The sequence below is a fragment of the Pteropus medius genome, unplaced genomic scaffold (genome assembly GCF_902729225.1).
Source record: "Pteropus medius unplaced genomic scaffold, Ma_sr-lr_union100, whole genome shotgun sequence".
Lineage (NCBI taxonomy): Eukaryota > Metazoa > Chordata > Mammalia > Chiroptera > Pteropodidae > Pteropus > Pteropus medius.
In genome coordinates, this window is record NW_024342473.1 from 19,776,525 (window position 1) to 19,801,284 (window position 24,760).

Below are 24,760 nucleotides of genomic sequence, written 5' to 3' on the forward strand. Positions count from 1 at the left end.
GATAACAATAATGAGATGGACATTGTAAATATGGGAAGTGTGGTGGCAAGCTATGTGTCAGTGTGGCAGCCGTGGAGGTGCTCTGCTCAAATCTCCTAACTTTTAAGGGAACCTGCTGCACAAAATTGGTTGTCAGAGAACCTCCAGTTGCTACACATTTGGATCATGCGGAGGCCACATTCTCACAAAGCTGCTCCCAGCTAATGCCTAAACATGATGGGTTTTAGAGCCAGGACTTTTGGGCTCTGATCTCTAGTAAGAAGTCTTTGCTTGGCTTGGCATAGACTGTCTCAGTTTTGCTGCTTTTCAAAGCTCCTGCTTTCTCTTTTCCTCTCTCATTTTAAAGGTATCAGAACTGCATCAGTTCTGAAAGCTCTCCCTGCCTACTTCTACTTGCCCCTCCCCCTTTATCCTTTACAGGTCTTTTCCCAGATAAACCTCTTGACTGGCCAATTCTGTCTTGGCATCTGAATCTCAGAAGACCCTAGCTGATGCAAAGTACAGCAATTACTCTGGTTGATGCTAATGAGGAATAAAAAAATGACTTGAGAAAGAATTACTGTCCTACTTTGCTGATGAGAGATTGATAGTAATAGTTTCAGTTTGGTGGTTATAGTTGCCATTATTGTAGTTCCTAATTGTGCTTCTTCATGATCGCATGGCCTTAGGAAATATGTACTATTGTAGTAAAATTTACTTCCAGGGGAAAAAAATCGATGTTTCATAAATTTTAAGATGATGGGTCTTAAAATAGATGATGTACCAATTTAATTGGCAGAGTTTTTTCTTCTTTACTGATGAATAATATTTTTGTATCCTACCATAGATAGTATAATAGATTCATTAAAGTACATTAGCTCAATTCGGGTCACCAGGTGCCAGGTACTGTAATAGATTCTGAAGAACTAAGGGGCTGAATAGGCTTTGTGGGTTATTATTTGGCTATTAGTTATGTCTACTAGGACAAGAAAAGAAAACCCTAGGGAGTAGAATTATATGATGGAGAAGTATACAGTGGATAACTATTGCTATGGATATATTAGTCTACAAATAACTAGAGATCCAATGAAGCATTAAAAATCATAGGAAGCAAAAATATATGCTCTCTCGCTTCTGAATCTATTCACTCTTTCACTTTTTTTTCTTTTTTTTTGCTACTTTTATGACATGTTTCTTTATAGACTATAGTCATCTTATAGTTCTGGTTATTCTTTCATATTTCCAGCAGTATCTTGTATAATGAGACATATGACAAAGGTTTTCACTGTGTTGAACCCCGTGTTGATATGTGGCCAGAAGGACCAAGTGGAAGACCAAGCAAATTCAGTAAGCTTACTAACTGTCCAGGGAGATGGGTGGTAAGAAGGATCTGTCACCTGAATTTCCCAGAAATATATCTGCTTACCTAAAATTGGATTCCTTGGCAATGACTGCTTCTAAAATTAGGATTAAAACCTTTGTTTCCTTTCTCTCCAGACACAGCCTTTATGCCTGGATCAGTTTCCATTAGCATTCCTTGTATTTTCAAAATGGGAAAAATCTCTGCCTCTGAAAAAACATGATTGTTATTCCTTATCTGGACACAAATCAACCAGTACTGTATATAATGTATATACGATTAGTATATTACATTGCATATAAATAAATTATTACACAATCTATGCTATATTGTTAACATGATAAATTTTATTATAGTCATCCATTATAATATTTTAACAAAATGAAAGTTGGGTTTGCCTAGGAAAGAATACATCCATTATAATATTTTAACAAAATGAAAGTTGGATTTGCCTAAGAAAGAAGGGATCTCTTTCTTATACAATGCCATAATCATTGGAGGGATTGGTATAGTTTGTAGAAAATACTTTAAACATGTCTGATTCAGCAATTATTTGAAAAAATAATTTTGCATGGAGTGATGCCCTAGACATTGTGGAGAATACTTCATAAAATGACAAATTTGCTATAATCAAGAAGTTGAGAATCTCTCTAAGACTGAGACAGAGAAGCAATGTGATCTAATTCAGTTGTTTTGAAACTTTTTTGACTTTGATCCATAGTAAGAAACTCATTTTACATCATGATCCAATATATACATACATTCTTTATTCCTTCTTATCACTTATCATTAAAATTTTCACAAAACTATACCTAGCTTACTAGATTTGATGCACTGTAATATTTTCAGGGCTATTTTTACTTAAATACAATTTGTGATTTACAGATTGAAAAATGCTGAACTCATGAAAAGAGCATAAGCTGTGAAGACAGACTTGGTACAAAACTATCCCACTACTGGCCCTTTTTATGAACTTGGAAAGTTACTTTTTTTTAATCTTGTTCTCTTCATAAAATGAACTGGGTTGTTCTGATGATTATGACAATTATATGTGAAGTGACTGGCATGTAGTAGATGCTCAGTAAATGATGAGGTAGCAGGATAATGCTTTCTAATATATTAAAACCAAATATTTGCATTTTCTTATACATGGTTATTATCCATTACCTCAAGGTAAGGTTGTTATAGAATTTCTGGGCCATTCTTGTCTGTTAGCTTTATAAATTGATACAGCCTCTCTTTCTCCCTTACCTCCCCCCACCCCTTCTCTTCTGCCAATGGAGTGAGCAGAGCTTGGTATAAGATACCAGTGCTCCTCTGCCTGTCTCCAAGTGCACACAGACAACTTGAGCTCTTTGGCTCTGCCTTCTTCATCTGCCATTCCTCCTGGAGGGTTATCGTGTCCCTCTTTCTCCCTAAGACCTTAGAGTTACTGCTCAGATACTCAATGCCCACTCAGTCTCTTTTCCTCTGAGGCTACTCAGGCTCCCCACAAATCATTTCCCCTGGCCTGCACCTTTGGCCTTCCAGAGACATCTACATTTTCTCTAGGTACATAGTTGATGTGCATAATTACTTAATAATTTCCTTACTATTACATGTTTGGATTGCCATTTAGTTTTTGCTAAATTAGAAAATTCTACAGCAAATAAAATAGTGGTTTAAACTTTTGGTCTCATTAATTTTTTATTAGAAAAAAAATCGCCATAAATGTACCACAACTGATCAAATTAGGTACTTTTTCTAAAGTTAAATTAAAAAACATCTTCCTACATGTAGTTTACATATATATTAACATGAATACACATACTTTTTAAAATCATAAGTGCTTTATAATTTAGAAGGGAACTCCTCTACTCTTCACAATGAATTAAATTTGGTCATCTTTGCTTTACCACTAACCAAATTAGTTTCTGTGTCCCACATGACAAATCCCTTAGCAAGAGTTATTTGACATCACAAGTTCCCTACCCTGGTATAAATGATATATGTACATACACATACCTATATATACGCATGTATGTATGTGTATATACATATGTATTTCAATCCTTTTTAACTACTAATTGACATCACTTTTTATTCAGTTCTGTGCCTATACCTGTTCTGTCTCCACTCTGTTTTCCTCCTATGCTTAGAATGTGACTTTTAATGTGCAAAAATGGAAATTGAAGCAGTTTTTGGATGAAGGTCATTTTTTTCAATTATGTAGTGTTTTAAATAAAAGTTGGTTTTTTTTTGTTTTTTGTTTTTTGTTTTGTTTTTTTTTTACAAAATTAGCCAGCTAAAATTTTAATTCGTATCCGCAATAAATAAACATCTTTTCTGTGTAATGTTCCCAACCCTGGAAATACATAGACAACATTTCTGTAGTTATTTTTCAGTTTTATTTTAAGGAATTGCTGACTTTGTGAATTCTATTTCCTGTAGATTTGGTGAAGGCAAAAGTGAAAGAGCAGGGACGGAAGAGGCCCACTAACCTAGGTTTCAGTGGGGCAACAAATAAGCCATTTAATTGTGCCCCTTTCCCCGCTAAACAATTATTTAGCAACCGATCACATCATCACCCAGTCAATGCGATTCTCAGATTATTGTGGCTAAAATATCCAGAAACAGATCTTCTTGTCTTAATGAAACAATCAGATTCAGCATATGGAAGGCGGCCTATTCAGAATCAACCAGAAAGTAGTCACTTCCTAACTGCATGGAACAGAGAAAAAGTAAGAAAGGAAGTTATATACAATGAAATCATTAAATGCAGATTTGCCACAAGGCAAGATGGTAATGCTTGAACATTATGAAGTGCAAAAACTGCACAAACACATTATATTTTAAACACTTCATCTATTTAGCAAACTATGTACACTCTTCAGCTAAATAAGATGAATTAAGATTCAAGAGGCAGCACCGTACTGGCAAATCTCATCCTAAAGGCATCCATTAATATAAATCAACAGTAGCAATTTAGTTTGATCATTTATTTGCAAGAATCATTAAGGTTTATTAGCATAATTATTCCCTGTGGGATTTCATGTCGAGAAAATGAAAAATGGCATTATCAATATTTAAAAGATAAGTGTGTAATGTTCAGAGTACTTAAACAGTCATCTGCAGGTGGTGTCCAGCTGCAGCAAATTAGATTAGATTTGGGCGTTTTTCTAAGGAAAAGAAAAATTGTTTTGTTCTAATTGCTTCATTTTATAAAGCAATCCAATTTTGTAAATAATTTCTACTGTATAGTTAGAATTTATAAGTGTATACCTATTAACTTTTCTTATTTCAGATTAGCAACTCTGATCTATTCAATCCTGTTATGTTTAACTATGGGGAAACATTAATCAGTATAATCCATCATTTATTATTAGGAAAATCTTTTTCCCTCCAGTCCTCTAGACCTTTAGTCTAGATCTGTAGGTGACAAGCTATCTTCCAAGGGGAAATGAACCAGAAGATTTCTCCTTAATGCTGGGAGGGCATAAATCCTTCCTTAACAATGAAATACCATTTATGGTAGTAATAATTTGTCAGGATAAGTCATCTTTAAATATAATAATTTTTTATAATTTTTAAAATATTTCGTACGATGAAGTATTATTCAGTGATAAAAATAAATGAGCTTTCAAGCTACGAAAAGACATGGAGGATTCGTATTGTTAAGTGAAAGAAGTCAGTCTGAAAAGGCTACATACTATATGACTCTAATATGTGACATTCTGGAAAAGAAAAAATGGGTGAGATGGTAGAAAGATTAGTGGTTTCCAAGGGTTTGGGGGGAAGGAGGGAGAGATGAATAGGTGGACCACAGGAATTTTTGGAGCGGTGAAACTATTCTGCATGATACTGTAATGGTGGATATAGGACATTATGCATTTGTCAAAACCCATAAACCTGTACAAAACAGTTAACCTTAATGTCAGCTATGAACTTTAGTTAATAATGTATCAATATCGATTCATCAATTGTAACAAATGTACAACATTCCTGTATGATGCTAAAGATAATGGAAATTGAGTGTGGAAGGTAGAGGAGACATATGGGAACTCTCTGTGTTCTATTAATTTTTCTATAAACCTAAAACTGGTCTAAAAAGTAGTCTATTAATTTAAAATTTTTTAGGCTATTTTTTCAGGTAAAATCAGCTAATTGTCGCAATTGATTAAATTTGTCTTTGATTTAGATGAACATTTAGGCCAAAAGTTTTTTGATAAACCACCTATTAAATTACATAAATTATTGTAGAATCTGCAATACCCATGGAAACAAAGAGCTATAACTAAAATCCCCTTTAGAATCAAATGTCCACAGTTAGGAAAGCAAAAAATAATGAAAAAACATACGTATTTGCTAGCATACTTTGCAATGTTGCATCACATTTCACTATTAGGAATGAACAATTCCACTCTATAGCAACTGTTTTACCCTGAACTTGTCCCCATCTCCTACCCTCACTACAGGGAGCCTGACTCTTTGGAGAAGATGGTTATGTCAAGATGTCTGCAGCACTTCCTGCTTTGCTTCATCCCAGGTTGTTTTATCCTGAAGACCAAGAGGGCGAGCTGTGCCTTCTCTCTGTTTCTCTCAGACAGTATTGCCAATGAGTAGAGCAGTAGATATAATCAACCTGGGTCAACCACCCAAGGACAGAGAGAGGAGCAAAAGGTTTGTAGCTCACAAGAACTCTTTCAAGGCTCAAGAGTTAAGCATTTATTCATGCTCTGTATTCTTTTCCTCATGGTCTCAGTCTTTGCCACATGTATACCTTTCTCACACTCCTTACCAGAATTTCCTTCACCATGAATGTTGTATATTTTAACTTGATCGCATACGGCTGTACCATTAATCACTGTTTTCTTCATTAGTATACATTGTTCTTATTATGATACCATTAGCTTATGGTAGGGATTCTTTGCCAGGGCAACCCAGAGTACAGTATAAGTACACTTTGAGAATTTGATCTCTGCTAGGTCAGAATCCTATTGGTTTTTCAGCTCCTTTTACTCTTGTGGTTTAAAATATGACATCGATTCCACGGTTTGGCTTTTTAAAAATTCTTTTGTCTTTCTTGTCTTATAAGTTCCCTTGACCTACATGATTTCACCTTAGTTTATTTATGATGAAATGCAAAGCTTTTCCCCCTTTCTACACAGTAGATTCCCCATCTGAATTTTCCTTCCAATCATCTTGATACTCAAATTATTGCATTCTAAATATGTTCTGAATCCTTCAATGTATATTTATTAAGCTATACTAACTATGTTCAGGGCTCTGTGCTAGCTACATTTTGGTAAATTTAGACGATTAGTAATGCATTTAAACTATTGCTTACTGTGTGTGGTGTTCTGAAATACTGAATATTTTAAGAAGTGGTATTGATATATTTAACTGCCTGACTAAATGGACAATCTATGTATTGATGAATCAAATACTTTGTGTATTTGATTAATGAACTAATCTTTAAGTTACAAATATATCCTTATAAAAATGTATTTGTGTTATTTAGAAGTTCATTGTACATGATAGAACTTACCTTTATCAAGTAACTAAACATTTAATGACCAGATTTATACCCTGTTAATGTTTTAAAGATATTTGTATTTATCGATCCATGAGCATTTTAGGTAAATAATGTTGACCCAAATCTATTCAATCGAAAAAATTGTCATTTGGTTGCTAAGCAATGAAGTGGATCATATTAGGCTGATAAGGGAAATGAAGAAATCATAATGTACCTAGACTTTAATGAAGTCTCTCTGGAAGATTCTCCCCTTAAATTCTTACAGAAAAGGTATAGAAATTTGGTAGTATATTAGTAAAATTGGTGCATTGGTAAGTAGTTGAATGATCATACTCAGAGGATGCTCATCTATTTGCAGTGGGAGAGAGATTCTAGTGGTGTATGTCAGGGCTCTGTGTTCACCGACCTTAGTCTGCATTTTTATTTGTGAAGTATTTGAAAACATAAAAGGCATGCTTAACCAACTTGTAAATGACATGACTCTGGAATTTATCAAATTATTAGACAAACATATTGCATGGATATTTTGAAAAACAAAATCAAGAATCAAATGTTGTGATCAAGACAGAGCACATGGATTAAGGCAAGAGAAAAACTGGCCAATAGCTTCTGGAAGATTAAAAAAAAAAAAAAAAAAAAGGAAAATGTGAGAAAGGAAATCAGAGGTTTTCCACTCTACCTACTAATAATCTTTAAAATAAAATATTGATTTAAAGAGGCAATCAATGCTTTAAGAAGTGTTTTTCTTAATCACTTGTATCCATGAGATTAAAAAGAGATAGTGGTTGTTATCAGTGAGGAATTGCATTTGGCTAACAGTAATAGAATCCTGGGTGAAAAGACACAGAGACTTAGATAAATTGAGTTTCTTTTTCTTTCATGTAGCATAAAGTCAGAAATTAGGCAGACTAGGGCTGGTGTGGTAGTTCTTTGGTCATAAAAATCCAGAACTCCCATTTTTCTGTTCTGTCACCCATAGCGTGAAAATTAAGAGTGAGACTCACACATACAAAGGCCCTCTGGCAGGAAGGGGTTCAAAGAAGTCCACTGTGCTTATAGTGTGAGGAAGACACTTGAAGAGGTAGACATATAAGCCTTTATAGGCCAGGCTAGGGTTTTGGAACTTTCTTTAAAGGCAATTAGAAAACAGTGAATACTTACCACTAAGGAAAAAAATTCTAATTTATGAGACTCCTCCCCCCACACACCAGAGAACTAGATGACCTTACCCTGAGACTGAACCAGGGCCAAAGAAAGCATGAACAACAGAAAACAAGTATCTACTGCTAGGTGCAGGAGCCAAAGTGTGGATGGAGACACTTTCTGAAGTGCAAGAACACAGGTAAAACAATATGGATCAGCAGCAGTGAGAGAAGCCTTCTGAATAACCAGCCCCCAACATAAACATAAGAAAAGACTAGGGAAATTTAAAGATAGTGGAGCAATGAAGGTAACTATAGCAACAACAAAGTTCAAATACGGCTCAACTCCTGACTATATTGATTCAACCTTCTACATTATTGTTATAGCAGAAGAATAAGTGTGTTTATTTCCAGGCATAAATATGATTTATTCTCTCTTACGATGTCTGGCATTTATTCAAAAAACTGAGACCCCCCCCCAAGAAAAGCAAGAAAAAAACATTATAAAATGTATAAAAATTAAGCAATCAACAGAATAAAACATATATGACCCAGATGCTGAAAGTCTCAGATGGAAAAATTTAAATACTATGATTAACATATTAAAGCCTCTAATGGAAAAGGTAGACAATACATGACAAGATGGGTAATTTTAGCTGAGAAGATGGAAACTATAAGAAAGAGTTAAATGAAAATGTTAGATTAAAAATCAAAACAGTAATGAAAATGATGAATGCCTTTGCAGACTCAGCAGAGACAACACGGCTAAGGAAAGAGTCAGTAAATTTGAAGATATAGCAATAAAAATGACCCAAACAAAAATGCAAAGAGAAAAAAATTGGAGAAATAAAAAAGCATTTGAGAGCTTTGAGGCAATATCAAATAGCCTTACATATGTGGAAACATATGTATTGTGGATTTATATATGTTAAAGGAAAATGATGATAGCACAAAATATGGGATAGAGGAATTGGAAATGTACTGTTGTAAGGTTTATACAGGACAAATGAGGCAGAATTACAGTATTTGAATATTTAAATATACATGTATATTCAGTCTTAGGGCAATCACTAAAAATAATGAGATGTAAATAATAAGCTGATAGTGAAAATAAAATGGAATCACAAAAAGTTATTAAAAGACAGAAAAAATGAACAGAAAACAGATGCAACAAATATTTTAAAATTAGCAAAACTAGATTTTAATTCATTCATATCGGTAATATGTAAATGTCATAAACATACCAATTAAAAGACAGATTGACAGACTGAATAAGAAAGTAACACTCAACCATATGCTATTTACAGAAAGGCTGTTTTAAACAAAGACATAGGTAGATTCTAAGTAAGCATGGAGAGAAATGTAGCATGTAAGCACCAGTTTTAAAAAAGCTGGAATGGCAACGTTAATATCAAATACACTTCAGAACAAAGAACGTTACCAGGGATAAAGAAGTCATTTCAAAATGCAAATGTCAAAATGTCATCAGGACATAATAATCTTAAGGGTGTACACACCTAACTGTATAACTTTAAAACACACAAAGCAAAAAAAGAACTAAAAAGAAAAATAAGAAAATCCGCAGTTATACTTGATGACCTCAACACTCCTCTCAGTAACTAATAAAGCACAAATAGAAGTAGTGTAAAGATATAGAATACCTGAACAGCATTGTCAATCAAATTGACCTTATTGATGTATTTATTGAACATCTTACCCAAGAACACCAGAAAACACATAATTTTTTAAGTGCACACAAACCAGAATAGATCATATTCTGCACAATATAAAACAAACCTCAACCAATTTAAAAGATTTGAAGTCATACAGAGTATGTTCTCTGTATTGGAATTAAACTAGAAATCCATAACAAAAAGATACCTGGAAAATCTGAAATATTTACAGATTAACATACAGTTCTAAATAAGTCATGGGTCAAAGAAGCAATCTTAGAATATTTGAATTGAATGAGAAAGTACAGCATATCCATCTGTTGGAGACAGCTAAAGCAGGGCTTAGGAGGAAATTTATACATTTATATTTGAAAAGAATGGTCTTAAAGATTTAAGCTTCCACCTTAAAGTATAAAAAGAAGAGCAAATTAAACCTAACGCAAGCAAAGAAGGAACTAATGATGGTAAGAGCAGAAATCAATGGACTTGGAAATAGAAAAACAATAGAAAAAATTAATAAAAATTTGCTCTTTGAAAATATAAATAACAGTGATAAAACTAATAAATAATAATATTTTTTCATAGTTATTTCTGGATAGAGCCTTCCCCTATGTGCCTAACAGTAATATTTCAATAATTTGTTCATTTAACAACTATTTAGCAACAATTATATGCCAGGCACTATCTTAAATACTTAAATACTTGGGATACATCAGTGTCCAAAACAAAAATTCCTGTCGACAGCCTAACCAACAGGCTTTAATTAGAGGCTACTTTATGAGAAGCTTTACATAAGCCATATCTTTTGAAGAGTTCTTGTGTAAGTTGCTTCACTAATGGGATTAAATGTACATAAGAGTTGCATCATGATTTTAAAATGTTTTGTACTGTATATACCCTGTAGTAAAGTTTAATTTTGTGGTAGCCAGGTTTATAATAAGGCCCCCAAAAGACAGAAACTATTGACAGTACCCCCTTACCACCACCTCCACCACCAAACACATGCAAGTCCTCTTCTAATGTAGGAAAATAATTTGAGTTTAAGGTGAGGTCTCCAAGCCCAACAGAGTTATTTTGCTATCAGTCTTTTTGCATTTCAGTTTGGGAAATTTCTATTGATATATCTTCAAGCTTACTGATTCTCTCCTCAGGGGTGTCCAGTCTACTGATAAGCCTAAAAAGGCATTCTTCATTTCTTAGTGTTTTTGATTCCTAGAATTTCTTTTGTATTCTTAGCGTTTCTATCTCTCTGCTTACGTTATTCATCTGTTCTTGCATGCTGCCCACATTTTCCATTAGAGCTCTGCGCATATTAATCATAGTTATTTTAAATTTCTGTTTAATAATCACCAGATCTCTGTTGAAGCTGAGTCTAGTTCCAATGTTTACTTTGCCTTTCAGACTGTTTTTCCTGCCTTTTAGCAACTTGCCTTTAGCTTTGTAGTTTTGTTGTTGTAGTTGAAAGCTGGACCTTAACAGGAACTGAAGTAAATAGGGCTTTAGTGAGGTGTGAGGTTTTTATTATAGCACTAGAAGTTGGGCTATGTTTAATGTTTACTGTAGCTGTAGGTTCCAGAGGCTTTAAATTCCTCTAGTATTTTTGTTTTTGTCTCCTGTTGTCTTTGGATTTCCCTAAGAATTTCTCCTTAGAGTTTTGCAGCACTCTCAGCTGTAATCAGCTGTAATTACACTGGAGCACTGGTGTGTTGGTAAAGCATGGAAAAGGGAAAGTGCTCTATAACTTAACGATTACCTCTCTATTAGTAGGGCTTAGGTGAGACAGAAAGGCTGGAGGAGGTTATATTCTGAGAACTGTCCTTGCCCCAGGTGCGATAAGGATCTGGTAAAATAATTTCCTCTAGAAAGTAGGTCTCTATCATGGAGAAGGCTCTGGACATAGTTCACAATGATTATCCTTCTCATCCCACAGGAGATCTTTCTTGGTTCTTCACTGTGAAAACCTGCTTGGGTTTCTGGAGACGAAACCGGTGGACATGTGAAGGTCTCCCTAAGACTGCAGCCCTCAGTAGTCTCACTCATGCTAGTACACACTTGGTCTCCAGCAGTTCATCAAAATTACCATTTGAGTGTTACAAGTTCATGGCTTCATTGGCTTCTGCTCCAGGAAAGTAGGTCTTGGCTGTGACTCCCTGGTTTCACTTCTCTCTCCAGATTCCAGGGTAGTGGGCTGCCTTGTTATCTCAGTTCTATGATTAGTCCAAGAAAAATGATTAATTTTTAGTTTATTTTGCTTTTTCTGGTAGTAAGGATGTAAATGATAACTTCCAAGCTTTTTATATTTTGGGCTGAAACTGGAAGTCCTTTTGTTATTAATCTTTAAGCAGACACATTACTACACAAGATGAACTTCAAATTAGGTAACAAACTAGGTCAGATACTCACTACCTTAATTTTTTTTGTTGTTTTGATGAGATTAAATATGTCATCTCTAAAATTAATATAATAATTTGACTAATTTATCTGACCTGTTCCGTTCCTTAAACTCTTCCAATTAAAATGGACTTTAGTGTCTAACTTGCAGATAAAATAAACCAGACCAACATCTTGCCATCATCATCTGTCTATGCTCTCATTGGTACCTGGATCATGTGGCCTATACTTTTTATTCGGAAAGTTTACCAACAGTTTCTCTGTGTATGTGGGCGGGCGGAGAGGTGAGAGGGGGAGAAAGCTCCTGGAAGCAAGCACTACCCAGTGTCTCCCAATTACCCAGGGAAGGGGGCGGTGACCGGGCCTCCCACTGCTGAGGACAAAGGCAATCAACACAGGCAGAATAGGCAGTGAGGGCACAGGATGTTCTGTGCGTGGAAAGTGACCTTAGCCTTGTGTACTAGATAGGAATCTGTGTATTGCTATGTAAACAGTTTCTACAGACCTCAGCTTGGCTCCCAACCCCACCAAATAGAGTATCCACTTGAAGAAAATCTCGAGCTCCCTAATACATTGTCAAGGGATTGCATTAGTACACAAAATTTGAACTTCCCACCAGTCTCCTTTAGACCTATAGAAGTAGCCGCCCTGCCCGCCTCCCAAGAAACTCACGGCCGATTGGATCTTGCTTGTCCAATGGGAGGCCGCACCTTGGGGCGCCTCGGCGGCCGTTGCTGGGAAACCGCATAAACACAAGGGCGCTCAGCCAGCCATTTCGTTTGCTGCGGGAGGCGGTAGCTCTGGGAGCCGGAGGGGGAATTTTCTCCACCAAGATGGTGAGCCGGTTGGCGGGGGGTCTCAAAACAACTTGTTTATCTGTTGATTGAATTGTAGTTTAGAGCCAGCCTGCTTCTAAAAAAGGATTTGAATGCCTAACCTGAGACTTAGTGGGAAACTGGTATTGGCTTTCAAAGGCTTCAGGTGCAGTTACTTAAGGGACGCTCGTGGTGGCTTCCAGACCTTTTTGCATTTTCCCCATACTATTTGGTTTGCCCGATAAATATCTTATTTCCCATATTTCAGGAAATTTAGGAAAAGAGTAAGAACCGCTGAACAAACGAGTGGAAATAAAAGTCCAAGAGACAGTGAACGAATAAGTAGCAGTGGGTTGTCCTATTAAATCTGTATTAGGAAAACCTGACGAGACATCTCAACAGCACTTTATGGCCAAGATGGGGGTTGCGGGGTGGGATTCCCTGCATAGTAGTAAAGAGCTGGCTCTGTAGAGTTCGAGTGCTTGTCTTTGAATCCTGGACTGCTATTTATCAGCTGAGGAACCTTGAGTAAAGCCGCTTTTACTTTTCACGCGTCATCTGTAGGATGGGGAATAATAGTCCCTATTTCATCAATATATCAATGTATTTATCTACCACGTATTTATTATCTACCAAAGTCCCTTTTATTTCTGTTACCTATCTTTGTATAATTTGTTACTGGGGCTTATATCAATATATTTTTAAAAATCAGATTTTTGGAACACCAAAACATGCATATTTTTATTTTGTTATTACTTTTTGCATTATAGGACGCCAAAAAGAGAACTATGAGTATCAGTGAAAAGCATCAGAAATTAGTAGATAAAAACTACAGCACAAAATTGCATGTCAAGGCACTAAAAAAGATAGAGAATCAAATCAGGGACCAAATGGTGCAGAATGAAAATGATGACCGAGTTGAGCACAAGAGATTTCTCAGATTATTACAGAATGAACAGTTTGAGTTGGATATGGAAGAAGCCATTCAAAAGGTAAGTTTTACTATTCATTTTCACATCATTTTTTCTTCATTTGCTACTTGGAAATGATGAAAGCCAGCTGCTAATACTGGAATGGAGTAGATAGTAACATCAGGCAAAGGATGCCTCATTGTAAGTCAGCCCAGTGTAGTGGTGAAGAGCTGGGTTTTTGGAGCTAGACTGTAAGTCTTTGATCCTAGTCCTGCTGTGTATTAGCTTTGGAACTTTGGGTGGGCAGCTTTTACTGTTTAATGCCTTGTCTATAAAATAAGAATAATAATAGTACTCACTTCATAGTATTGTTTTAATAATTAATGAATTAATACATGCAAAGCCCTTGAAATAGTGCTTGGAAGAGTAAGCACGCAGGTTTTTTCCCCCCGTAAATATGAAATCTACTACTACAGTTTTGTTCACATAAATATAATTCTGTTGCTTTCTATAAAATTCTAAAAACAAAAATTTAAGAATATCTTTTAAAAAAATTACTGAGATTAAACATGTACATTATTAAGTGGTGGAAAATGAACACTTACGTATTAGGTATGAATTTACTCGTATTTTTGAAATAACTGCCTTGAAGAATTTAGGTACAATTTATACGACTATAACTCTTAAAATACGGAGACAGTTTTTCAGAGGAAATTTCTAACTATCCCTTTGAGTTCCAAATTCCAGAAGCTTAGACATGATTTTTTAAACCCTGAGCAAGATCCTAGGGATTAGATTTTTAAAATTCTTTTTATTCTTATTTTTATTTAATTTTAAAGACAATCCAGATAAATCAACTCTCTCCTGCATAGTTCAGTATGCATGTTATAAAATATTTTCTTACATATTAATAGCATAATGCCACTGTTTCACCCAATAAGTTATCAGTAACTTCTAGGTATCATTAAATACCATTCCATAATCAAATTTCTGTAGTTGTGTCAAAAATCTGCTTTTACATTTGGTTTGCGTTAATCAGGATCCAGACAAGGTTCATATAGTATATTTGGTTGTTATGTCTATTAGGTCTCTCTTAGTCTAAAACAGCCCCCTCCTCAGTTTTTTTTAACATTGTGTTTTTAACGTGTTAAATTAGGCCAGTTGTTCTATAGGACATCCCACATTCTGAATTTACATGTTTATGTCCTCATTGGTTCCTTTCTCATATTTCCTCTAAATGCAAGTCGACACTAAAGGCATGATTAGATTTGTGTACAGCTTTTGTGGCAATCACTGACCTTGACGTTGTATCACATCAGCAGGCGCATGATGCTACTGTTGATCAGTGGGTTTAGTGAGACAGCCTGGTTCCCCTGTTGTAAAGATCCTCATCAAACTTTCATCTGTGGTTTCACCAATGAATCTTTTCCTTCATTAGAGGATACAAAACACTGATTTTCTAATTTCGTTATTTCTTTCACAATTAGCTGAGATTCCTCTGTAAATAACTTTCCCTCATCAATTAGGATTATTTGATACCCTGAAATATAGTTCATGTTGGAAGGGGAAGAAATACATAATTTCCAGAGTCAAGAATTGGTGCCCTACTCACTTCCATTGGTGTTTGCTGATGTTGTTTTTTAAAATTTTGTTTTCTTTAGTTTTTGACTGTTTCTCTTTTTAAAAATATCTTTATGGACTCATAGGTCTTTAGATACTTAAATTAATTGCATTTATTACTTTTTGATGCTCAAATTGTCTCATCTTTTGCCAGTAGATGCCCTTTTATTGCTTCTGTGTCCTTTTGACAAGACTCCCTTAATCTGCAATAGTTTCTTTGCTTTTTATCTGAACAAAATATTCCAGGCTAGTGATTGTTAATTTTATATATCAAGTTGACTGGACCATAGGGTGGTCAAATATTATTCTGGGTGTTTCTGGATGAGATTAACATTTAAATCGTAAATCGGGGTGGTTCCATAGAATAATGGTTAGTGCGTCTGCTTTACACGCAGAAAGTCCTGGGTTTGAGCCCCAGTGGAGCCACAGTCCATACCCTGGGTGTGCCAGGCCCCAGGTGCTCCAGGCCCTGGATGTGTGCCGCGAGTGTGTGGGAGGAGATACCCCGCCTTCAGAGATCCAGTTCTTAATGGGAGATGGCAACATCCATAGGTCAGGGGTGGAAGTGGTGGGGGAATTAAATAAAATAAATAAATAAATAAATCTGTAAACCGAATAAAGCAGATTGCTCTTCCTATGCCGGGTGGGCCTCATTCAATCATCTGAAAGCCCGAGTAGAACAAAAAGGCTGAGTAAGAGGAAACCCCTTCCTCCTTTCCAACTGCTACTGATCAGCTTTATTTCCTGCCTTCCACTTGAACTGAAACATCAGCTCTTCCTGAGTCTCAAGCCTGCCATCCTTCAGAGATGAACTACACCATCGGTTTTCTTGGTTCTCAGTCTTTCAGACTTAAACTTGAATTAAATCATTCATTCTTCTGGGTCTCCATCTTTCCGACTCCCCTTGTAGATCATGGGACTTCCCGCCTACATAATCACTTGAGCCAGTTCCTTATCCACTTGGTTCTGTTTCTCTGGAAACCCTAATTAATATAAGATGCATCTGGTAAATTTCTTGCTTCAAGACTGTTGTACCAACGAGCCGTATTATCATTTAGTGGAAATAATATTTCGAGACAATTTGGGTGCTAAATGTGCTTATTATTCTTGAGTTATCATTGATTCCAGGTCTTTTCAGTGGACAAAACTTGAAAATATACATGTTTTTAACTGTTTATTTTGAGATAAATTTAGTTTCATAGAAGAGTTGCAAAAATGGTACAGATAATTTCTACATACCCTTAACCTGACTTCCTTATATGTTAACATCTTATATAATCGTAGAACAATTATCGAAATGAAGAAATTAGCCTTGGTACAAAACCGTTACTGCAGGATTTATTCGGATTTTAAATACTGGTTTATATCACTTTTTCCACTAATGTCTTTTTTTCTGTTCCAGGATCACAAATTGCGTTTAGTTGTCGTGTCTCCTTAGTGTCCTTCAACCATAGTCTTCTCCAGTCTATGAGAGTTCCTTGCTTTTTCCTGTCTTTCATGATCTTGACAATTTTATAGACTACAGTTTATTTGTTGTATTATTTTTTTGTTGCTCTGTATCAAGTTATCACAAATTTAGTGGCTTAAAGCAACATCCATTGATTACCTCACAGTTTCTGTAGGTCAGAAATTCAAACATGGTATAGCTTGATTTCACAGTATCACAAGGCTGAAATCAAGGTGTTGTCTGGAGTGCATTCTCATGTGGATCTTGGGGTCCTATAGGGGTTGGCAGAATTCATGTTCTTACAGTTGTAAGACCAGGGCCCTTATTTCCCAGATATTGGTGACATTCCTTGCCACATGACCCTCTTCACAAAGTGGCAGTTTGCTTCCCTAAGGTCCACAGAGCAGTGACTTCGGCTACTTTCAGGATCACCTGGTTAGGTCAGGCCCACCTGGAGAGTCTCCCTTCTGGTTAACACAAAGTCAACTGATCGGGGACCTTCATGCCCTTTTTATGCATTATATTGAGGGTACAAGATGTTGATATGTATTATTCTTGATTTAAACCTTGATCACTTGGTTAAGATGGTATCTAACAGGATTATTCTCTGTAAAGTTTTATTTTGCACCATGTAAATATTAAATATTTTGAAGGAAATACTTTGAGACTATGCAGATATTCTGTTTCTATTTAAACTCTTGTCCCCCACTAATGTTAGCATTCATTGGTGAATCTTACCTTTAGCAATTATTACTTTTGGGTTGTAAAGGTCATTTTTTTTTTTTACGTCATTCCTTTTTCATTTATTACTTGGAATTTTTCTGTAAGAAAAAATTGTCCCTTCTCTCCCATATATTTATTCAGTTATTTATTTATACCAGTGTGGACAAATACTTATTTTATGCTTTTGGTTATAATCCAGTACTACTGTTACTTCTTTTGTTGCTCCAGTTGTTCCAATTTTGCCCTTTGGTAACTTTTTTCAAGTTGTCTTTTGTGTGCCCTTCTGACATGCTCTGCTTTTTCTTCTTTTGCATTTACTTGCTTTTCGGCACCATAATATGTTCCAGGCTCAGCTTATTCTTTCCTTGCCTTGGAATCGACCATTTCTCTAAAGAGACTTGGTTCCTTTTACTGGAGAATTGTATTTAGAAACCAAGATCTGAATGATAGGTGTGCTCATTATTAATAGGGTTTTACTTCACTACTCCCTCTAGGTGGAAAGAAATAGAAAATAAATGTATGCTAATCAAATCAATGCATACACACATCTATTTAATTTTGTGTCTATCTGCATATTTTAATAAAACAAACCATGAGTCTACATTGGTAATGCTGACTGCAATCTGGTACCACAGTGGTCATTTTAGCTTTTCCTCTCTTTGTAACTGCTTTCTCAACAATAAGAAAGCTGGCTCTTATATATAATATATTTAGTTATTTTTCTACCCGACTAAATAAATAAAGTAGTTTCAGAATTGCTAACCTGCACCCCTGTGAACAACAAATGTACAATATAGATCTGTGCACAATTCTTTTTGTCTTTAGCCTGACAATATCTAGTCAAACAGTTTTCCAAAGTTAGGTCCACTCCTGCCTGTCTTCAGCATTGTGGTTATGATTGATTTTTAATATAGTTAATTTGTCATCATCTGCATTCCATTGTTCCCCCACATCTGTTTTTTTTTCATTTTTTTAAAAAAAAATTTTATGTTGAAATAATTACAGATTCTTGGGAAGTTTTAAAGACAGTAGAAAGAGGTCTAGTTTCTTCCAGTAGTTACATCTTACATAACTGTAGTACAATATCAAACCCTGGAAAATGACATTGATCCAGTATGCTTATCCACTTCTATGTCATTTTGTCACGTGTAGGTTTGTCTATCCAGCACCACAGTCAAGATACATAAGAGCTCTATGACTGTAAGGATCCCTTTGTCCTTTTATAAGCAAACCTATCTCTTTCTTGTCTGCCTGAACCTCATCTCTAACTATGGCAACCACTAATATGTTCTACATTTCTATAATTTTGTCATTTCAAGAATATTAAATATACAACTTAATCAAAAGACAAAATTTTAATGGGCAAACTATTTTGATAGCCATTTCTCCAAAGAAGATATACAAATGAGCAAGAAGTGCAAAAAGATGCTCATTTTCATTAGTCATTAGGGAGATGAAAATCAAAACCACAATGAGATACCATTCAGACTCATGAGGATTGTTGCAATTTTTTTTTTTTAAAGGAAAATAAGTGTTGGCAAAGATACAGAGAACTTGGAACCCTTATCCATTGCTGACAGAAGTATATAAAGGTGTTAGTGGCTATGGAAGACAGTTTGGTAGTTCCTCAAAAAGTTAAACATAGTTTCTGTATTATCCAGTAATTCTGCTCCTAACCATATACTCAAGATAATTGAAAATGTATGTACACACAGAAACTCATACACGAATATTCATAGTATTATTCATGATAGCCCCAAAGTGGAAACAATCCAAATGCTCATCAGGTGCTGAATGGATAAACAAAAGATGTTATAGCTATGCAATGAAAAATTATAAAGCCATGAAAAGGAATGGGTTACTGATATGTGCTGCAACATGGATGAGATGTGAAAACATGCTAAATGAAAGAAGCCAAACACAAAAAGACCACATATTGTATGATTTCATTGAAATGAAATACCTAGGATAGGCAAATCCATAGAGAAAAGAAAGATTAGTGATTGCCAGAGGCTGGAGGTGGGGGTGGAGGGGACTGGTGAATGATTGCTAACAGGTATAGGGTTCCTTTTGGGGATGATGGATACATTCTGGAACATTAAAAACTTATGGCCACACAAAAACCTGCATCTGGATGTTTATAGCAGCTTTATTCATAATTATCCAAACTTTGAAGCAATGAAGATGGTCCTTTAGTAAATAATCCAGATAATAGAATATTATTCAGAGCTAAAATAACTGAGCTATCAAACTATTAAAAGCCATTAAATGTGTATTATGTGGAAGAAACAAATATGAAAAGGCTGCACGTTGTATGATTTCAAGTATATGACATTCTGGGAAAGGGAAAACTGTAGAGATTGTAAAAAGATCAGTTGCCAGGAATTTCAGGGAGGAAGAGATAAATAAATGAAGCACAGAGGAATTTGAGTAGAAGAAACTACTCTGTATGATACTATAATGGTAGATTGATATCATTATACATTTGTCAAAACCCATGTAATATACAGCACCAACAGTAAACTCTAAACTATGGACTTTGGGTGATAATGATGTGTCAGTGTAGGTTTACTGATTATAACAAATGTACCACTCTGGTGGGAGATAATGATAGTGAGGGACACTCAGCATGTGTAGGGGCAGAAGATAAATGGAAATGTGTTCTTTATGCTCAACTTTGCTGTGAACCCAAAACTCCAAAAAACAGTTAATTTTTTAAAAAAAAGTTCTGCAACTAGTGTTGATGGTTGCACAACATCGTCAATACAGTAAAAACTACTGAGTCACGAACTGTGAAAGGCGAATTTATGCTCTGTGAATATCTCAATTTTAAAATAAAGAACATGTCTTGAGAATATTATGTAAGTGGGATCAAACAGCATGTAACCTTTTGGAATTGGATTTTTTTCACTCTGCATAATTCCTAGAGATTCATCTAGGTTGTTGCTTTTATCCATACTTCATTCTTTTTTGTTGCTCAGTAGTAGCATTCCATGATATGGATGTACCACGGTTTACTTAACCATTTACCTGTTGAATGTCTGGTATCTCCAGCACTGGCTCTTTTAAATAAATCTGCTGTAAACATTTGGGGACAGATTTTTAAATAAACATAAATTTTCGTTTCTCTGGGATAAATGCTTACGAGTACAATTGTCGAGTTGTAATAGTAATTGCATATTAGCCTTATAACAAACTACCAAACTATTTTTGAGAATGGTTGCATCATTTTACATACCCATCCAGCAATGTGTAAGTAATGGAGTTTCTCATCAGCATTTGGTTTTGTCAGTTTTTTATTTTAGCCGTTCTAACAGATATGTGTTGATAGATCACTTGTAGTTTTAACTTGCATTTCCTGGTGGCTAATGACGTTGAACATCTATTCTCTATTCATGTGCTTCTTCTTTCCTAAATATAGAATTAAGCCTGTAGATCTTTCTACCATTTTACAGGAAATACAAAACAGAAGCAAGTTAAATGATATCCCAGGGAATGCAATCAGCCAAATTCAGCATGTGGGAGATGTGTCCTAATTTCTACAACAAATCAATGGCTTGGAAGAAAAAAGTTTGTGTGAAAGGTGACTGTAGCCGAATGAGAGACTTAAAAAAATAGTAACTAGGTGCAATATTTGGACCTTGTTTGGATTTTGATTTGAACAAACTTAAAAAAACCATCTTTGAGACAATTGGGAACACCTGAATGTGGACAAGGTATTAGACCCTACTAAGGAATTATTGTTAATTGTTTAGACATATTAATGGCATGGTTGTTATAGAAAGAAATTCTTATTAGGTAGAGATCAATACTGAATTATGTATATGGTAATGACATATCTAGGATTTGTTTTAAAATACTTTAGCAAAAAAAAAAAGTGGAGTGGAAGAGTAGGGAAAGAAGATTAGCAAAATATTGATAATTGTTGAAGATGAGTGATGGCTACCTGAGGGTGTACTTTAATATTTTTCTTACTATTGGTGGTGTTTGAAATTTTCCATGACACAATATTTGGAAAAGTATTTATTGAAATCATAGGTTGTATTTTAAAATAAAACATAGTTGTTTCTCTGAAGGCACTTGTAGTTTCCTGTTAAAAAACAAATAAATTCATCTTTATTCAGGCAGAAGAAAACAAAAGATTGAGGGAACTCCAGCGTGAACAAGAAGAAAAATTGGCTACAGAATTGGCAAAACTAAAACATGAAAGTCTAAAGGATGAAAAGATGAGGCAACGAGTAAGAGAAAACAGGTATCTGTTTCTGTAAATTTCATTTATTTAGTCGTTATCTTTAAACTTTTATGTAATGCTTAGTACCTAAGAGTGAAATTTCTTTATATCATTGCACTTAGTTAATATTTTGCTTAGAAATACTTATTGCTATACACACACACACACACACACACACATTTTAGAAAAGTTGTATTCATAGTAGTAAATTGTTAATATTTTAGGTGAAAAAAGAATCAATTCTTCTCTTTCCTCTAAATGTAATTTTTAAAGTGATCCCTTAAGAGAAACTTTAGGTGATACGTCAATTAATTTTATACCCCTACATGAATTTCCTGGAAAGTGACTGGTCACCTGTGGTCAATACCTCTTGTGACTGCAATAGGAACTTTCTTTTTCATTCAGCTCTAACTTTGAATAACATTTTTTCCCCTTGGCTCAAAATAGATTTCCCTGTAACATCCATGCATTTATCTGAGTTCTGCTATGCGATGAAAAATAAACCATCCAAATTTTGTTTTTCTGTAGGACATCCTTTCATATTTATGAATCCACTAAATGTTTTCTAAGTTAAATATCCCCCATTCCTTTATTTGTTCACCATCCAGATTCCCTTCTATAGATCTATTTACATTGTTGGTGTTCCTTAACAAAATATTGCCCTTACAATTTCTTTCTTTATATCATTGCATTAGGGTACTGTTTAGTACTCCTAAGAGTGGGACTGTTAACCACAGGTTGAGTTACTTTTTAGGGGCACCCATGTCACCCTGTTGAAAACTCAGGGCTAACTAAATGCCATCCTATATTTATATAGTTGAATATATTGGAAATTTACCTTGATAATTGTTACATTTTATCTCAACTGAGCAGAGCTTTGCGGAATATATGACCCATGGATGAGCTTCAGGAATTTTGAGCCTCATTATATTTATATGTTTGACAAATATACCCATGTATTTTTCCAGGTCCACAACTTTTATCAATTCTCTAAGATTATTCTTAAGAGATTTAGAATTACTGCTCATGTCTTCATATTATTCTAGTCTCGAACTATCTTTTTGGACCTTAATTCTCCAATCATTGTTAGCTGTCACCCATGTTTTTATATTATCTGAAGATGAAACAAATATTTCATCATATCTTTGTCAAATTCACTAATAGAAGAATTAAATAGAGGAGCTTTCCACTTCCAGCAATTGTAGACTAGATGTTTCAGATATATGCTCCCTCTGAGAGCAGACTATTTGGAGAAAGTATATAAATGAGATCTGGGAAAGGAATGAAACCAGAATGGTGAGCCTGGCGTTTGCACCTGCAGGTTTCTCCTGCAGGTTTCTACTGCTTCCAGAAATATGGCTGAAAGTGAAACAGAATTCGGCCAATAAGCATTTGGTCAGGTGTTTGACATCATTCTACAAACTGTATGCTTCAGATTTGTGTACTTTAGTATACATTTTACTTCAGTGATAACGAATTTAATTAGATTTTATTAGATGAAGAGATAAAGTGTGAGCAGGTTAGTGGAAAACATCCAGAAGAAAGCATGGAGACACAAAAAGATAGAAAAATATAGATGAACTTAAAGAGATATGGGCTATGGTGGAAAGTTCTAACACATGTATAACTTTAGTCCTGGTAGTAGACATCAAAGAGGATGATACAGAGTAGTATTTGAAGAGATTGGTCAAGAATTTTCAAAAATGATAAAAGACAAAGCCACAGGTTAGAAAACAATAAATAATGAAAACTACACCTATACTCATCCTAGTCAAACGTTCGAAATCCAGCAATAGAGAAAATCATAAAAATAACAAAAGTAGCCACACAAAGACCTTTGAAGGAGCAACAATAAAAAGTATGAATGAATTCTGAGCAGCAACAGAGGAAACTAGAAGACTGGATTTAAAGGGCTGAAAGAAAATAACAGCTCATCTGGAATTCTATACCTTATGAAAATTTTCTTCAAATTTAAGGCAGAAGTCATCCAGTTAAGTACTCTTTCAAATAGAGTATGCTGCCTCTCAGCAGTGTCAAAACTACTAAAAGTAGTTTTGTGCATAAGCCATGGTAAAATTTTGACTGACATGCAGAAATGGATCATTTTTCTGACGAATGTATTCATCTGCAAAATGGCAAGTCTAAATTCAAGGAAATGTTGGCTGTGGTGCTTGAAATAGAGTTAAGAAGTCATGAGACTCTTGATTTTAAATGCATGATTTTTTTAATCCAAGAAAATGTTAGTTTTTAACTGGAATTGAGAAACTCACTGCCTATTTTTGTAGTATTTTCTTACAATCCTTTGTATTTATGTGATGTCGGTTGTCACTTCTCTTTCATTTCTTATTTTATTTGGGCATGCTTTTTTTTTTGAGTCTGGTTAAAGGTTTATCAATTTTGTGTATCTTTTCAAAGAATTAGGTCTTAGTTTTATTGATCTTTCCTTTTGTGTTTTTTATTTAAATTTATTTCTGCTCTGATTTTTTCTTCCTTCTACTCACTTTGGGCTTTGTTCTTTTCTGGTTCCTTTAGGTATAAGGTTATATTATTTGAGATTTACTTGTTTTTCAAGGTAGGCCTGTGTTGCTGTGAATTTTCCTTTTGGAACTGCTTTCACTGTGTACCATAGATTTTGGGTTGTTGTATTTTCATTTTCACTTGTCTCAAGATATCTTTTGATTTCTTTCTTAACCTTGTTGTTAACCAATTCATTGTTTAGGACCATGTTATTTAGCCTCTAGGTTTTTGTATGCTTTTCAGTTTTCTTTGGATTGATTTCTAGTTTCATACCATTGTGATCAGAGAAGATTTTAATCTTCTTAAATTTATTGAGAGTTGTTTTGTGGCCTGAAATGTGGTCTGTCCTGGAAAATGGTCCATGTGTACCTGAAAAGAAGGTATATTCTTCTGCTTTTGGGTGAAATGTTCAAGAAAATCAATAAAAAATTAAAAA

General features: G+C 34.9%; 1 protein-coding gene and 1 long non-coding RNA gene across 2 annotated transcripts in view; both read left to right on the forward strand.

Annotated features, from left to right (window-relative positions):
- The window catches only part of LOC120604604 (uncharacterized), a 45,153-nt gene extending 39,284 nt beyond the window's left edge, over positions 1-5,869 (forward strand). The window contains exon 7 of the long non-coding RNA XR_005653385.1: positions 5,794-5,869. This is a non-coding gene — a long non-coding RNA (uncharacterized LOC120604604). The remainder of the gene's footprint in view (positions 1-5,793) is intronic.
- A 6,858-nt stretch (positions 5,870-12,727) lies between these two features.
- MNS1 (meiosis specific nuclear structural 1) overlaps positions 12,728-24,760 on the forward strand; it is a 28,709-nt gene continuing 16,676 nt past the window's right edge. The window contains exons 1-3 of the mRNA XM_039865512.1: positions 12,728-12,896; positions 13,646-13,867; positions 21,701-21,828. Of these exons, the coding sequence (XP_039721446.1) occupies positions 12,894-12,896; positions 13,646-13,867; positions 21,701-21,828 (353 nt within the window). The 5' untranslated portion in view covers positions 12,728-12,893. The remainder of the gene's footprint in view (positions 12,897-13,645; positions 13,868-21,700; positions 21,829-24,760) is intronic.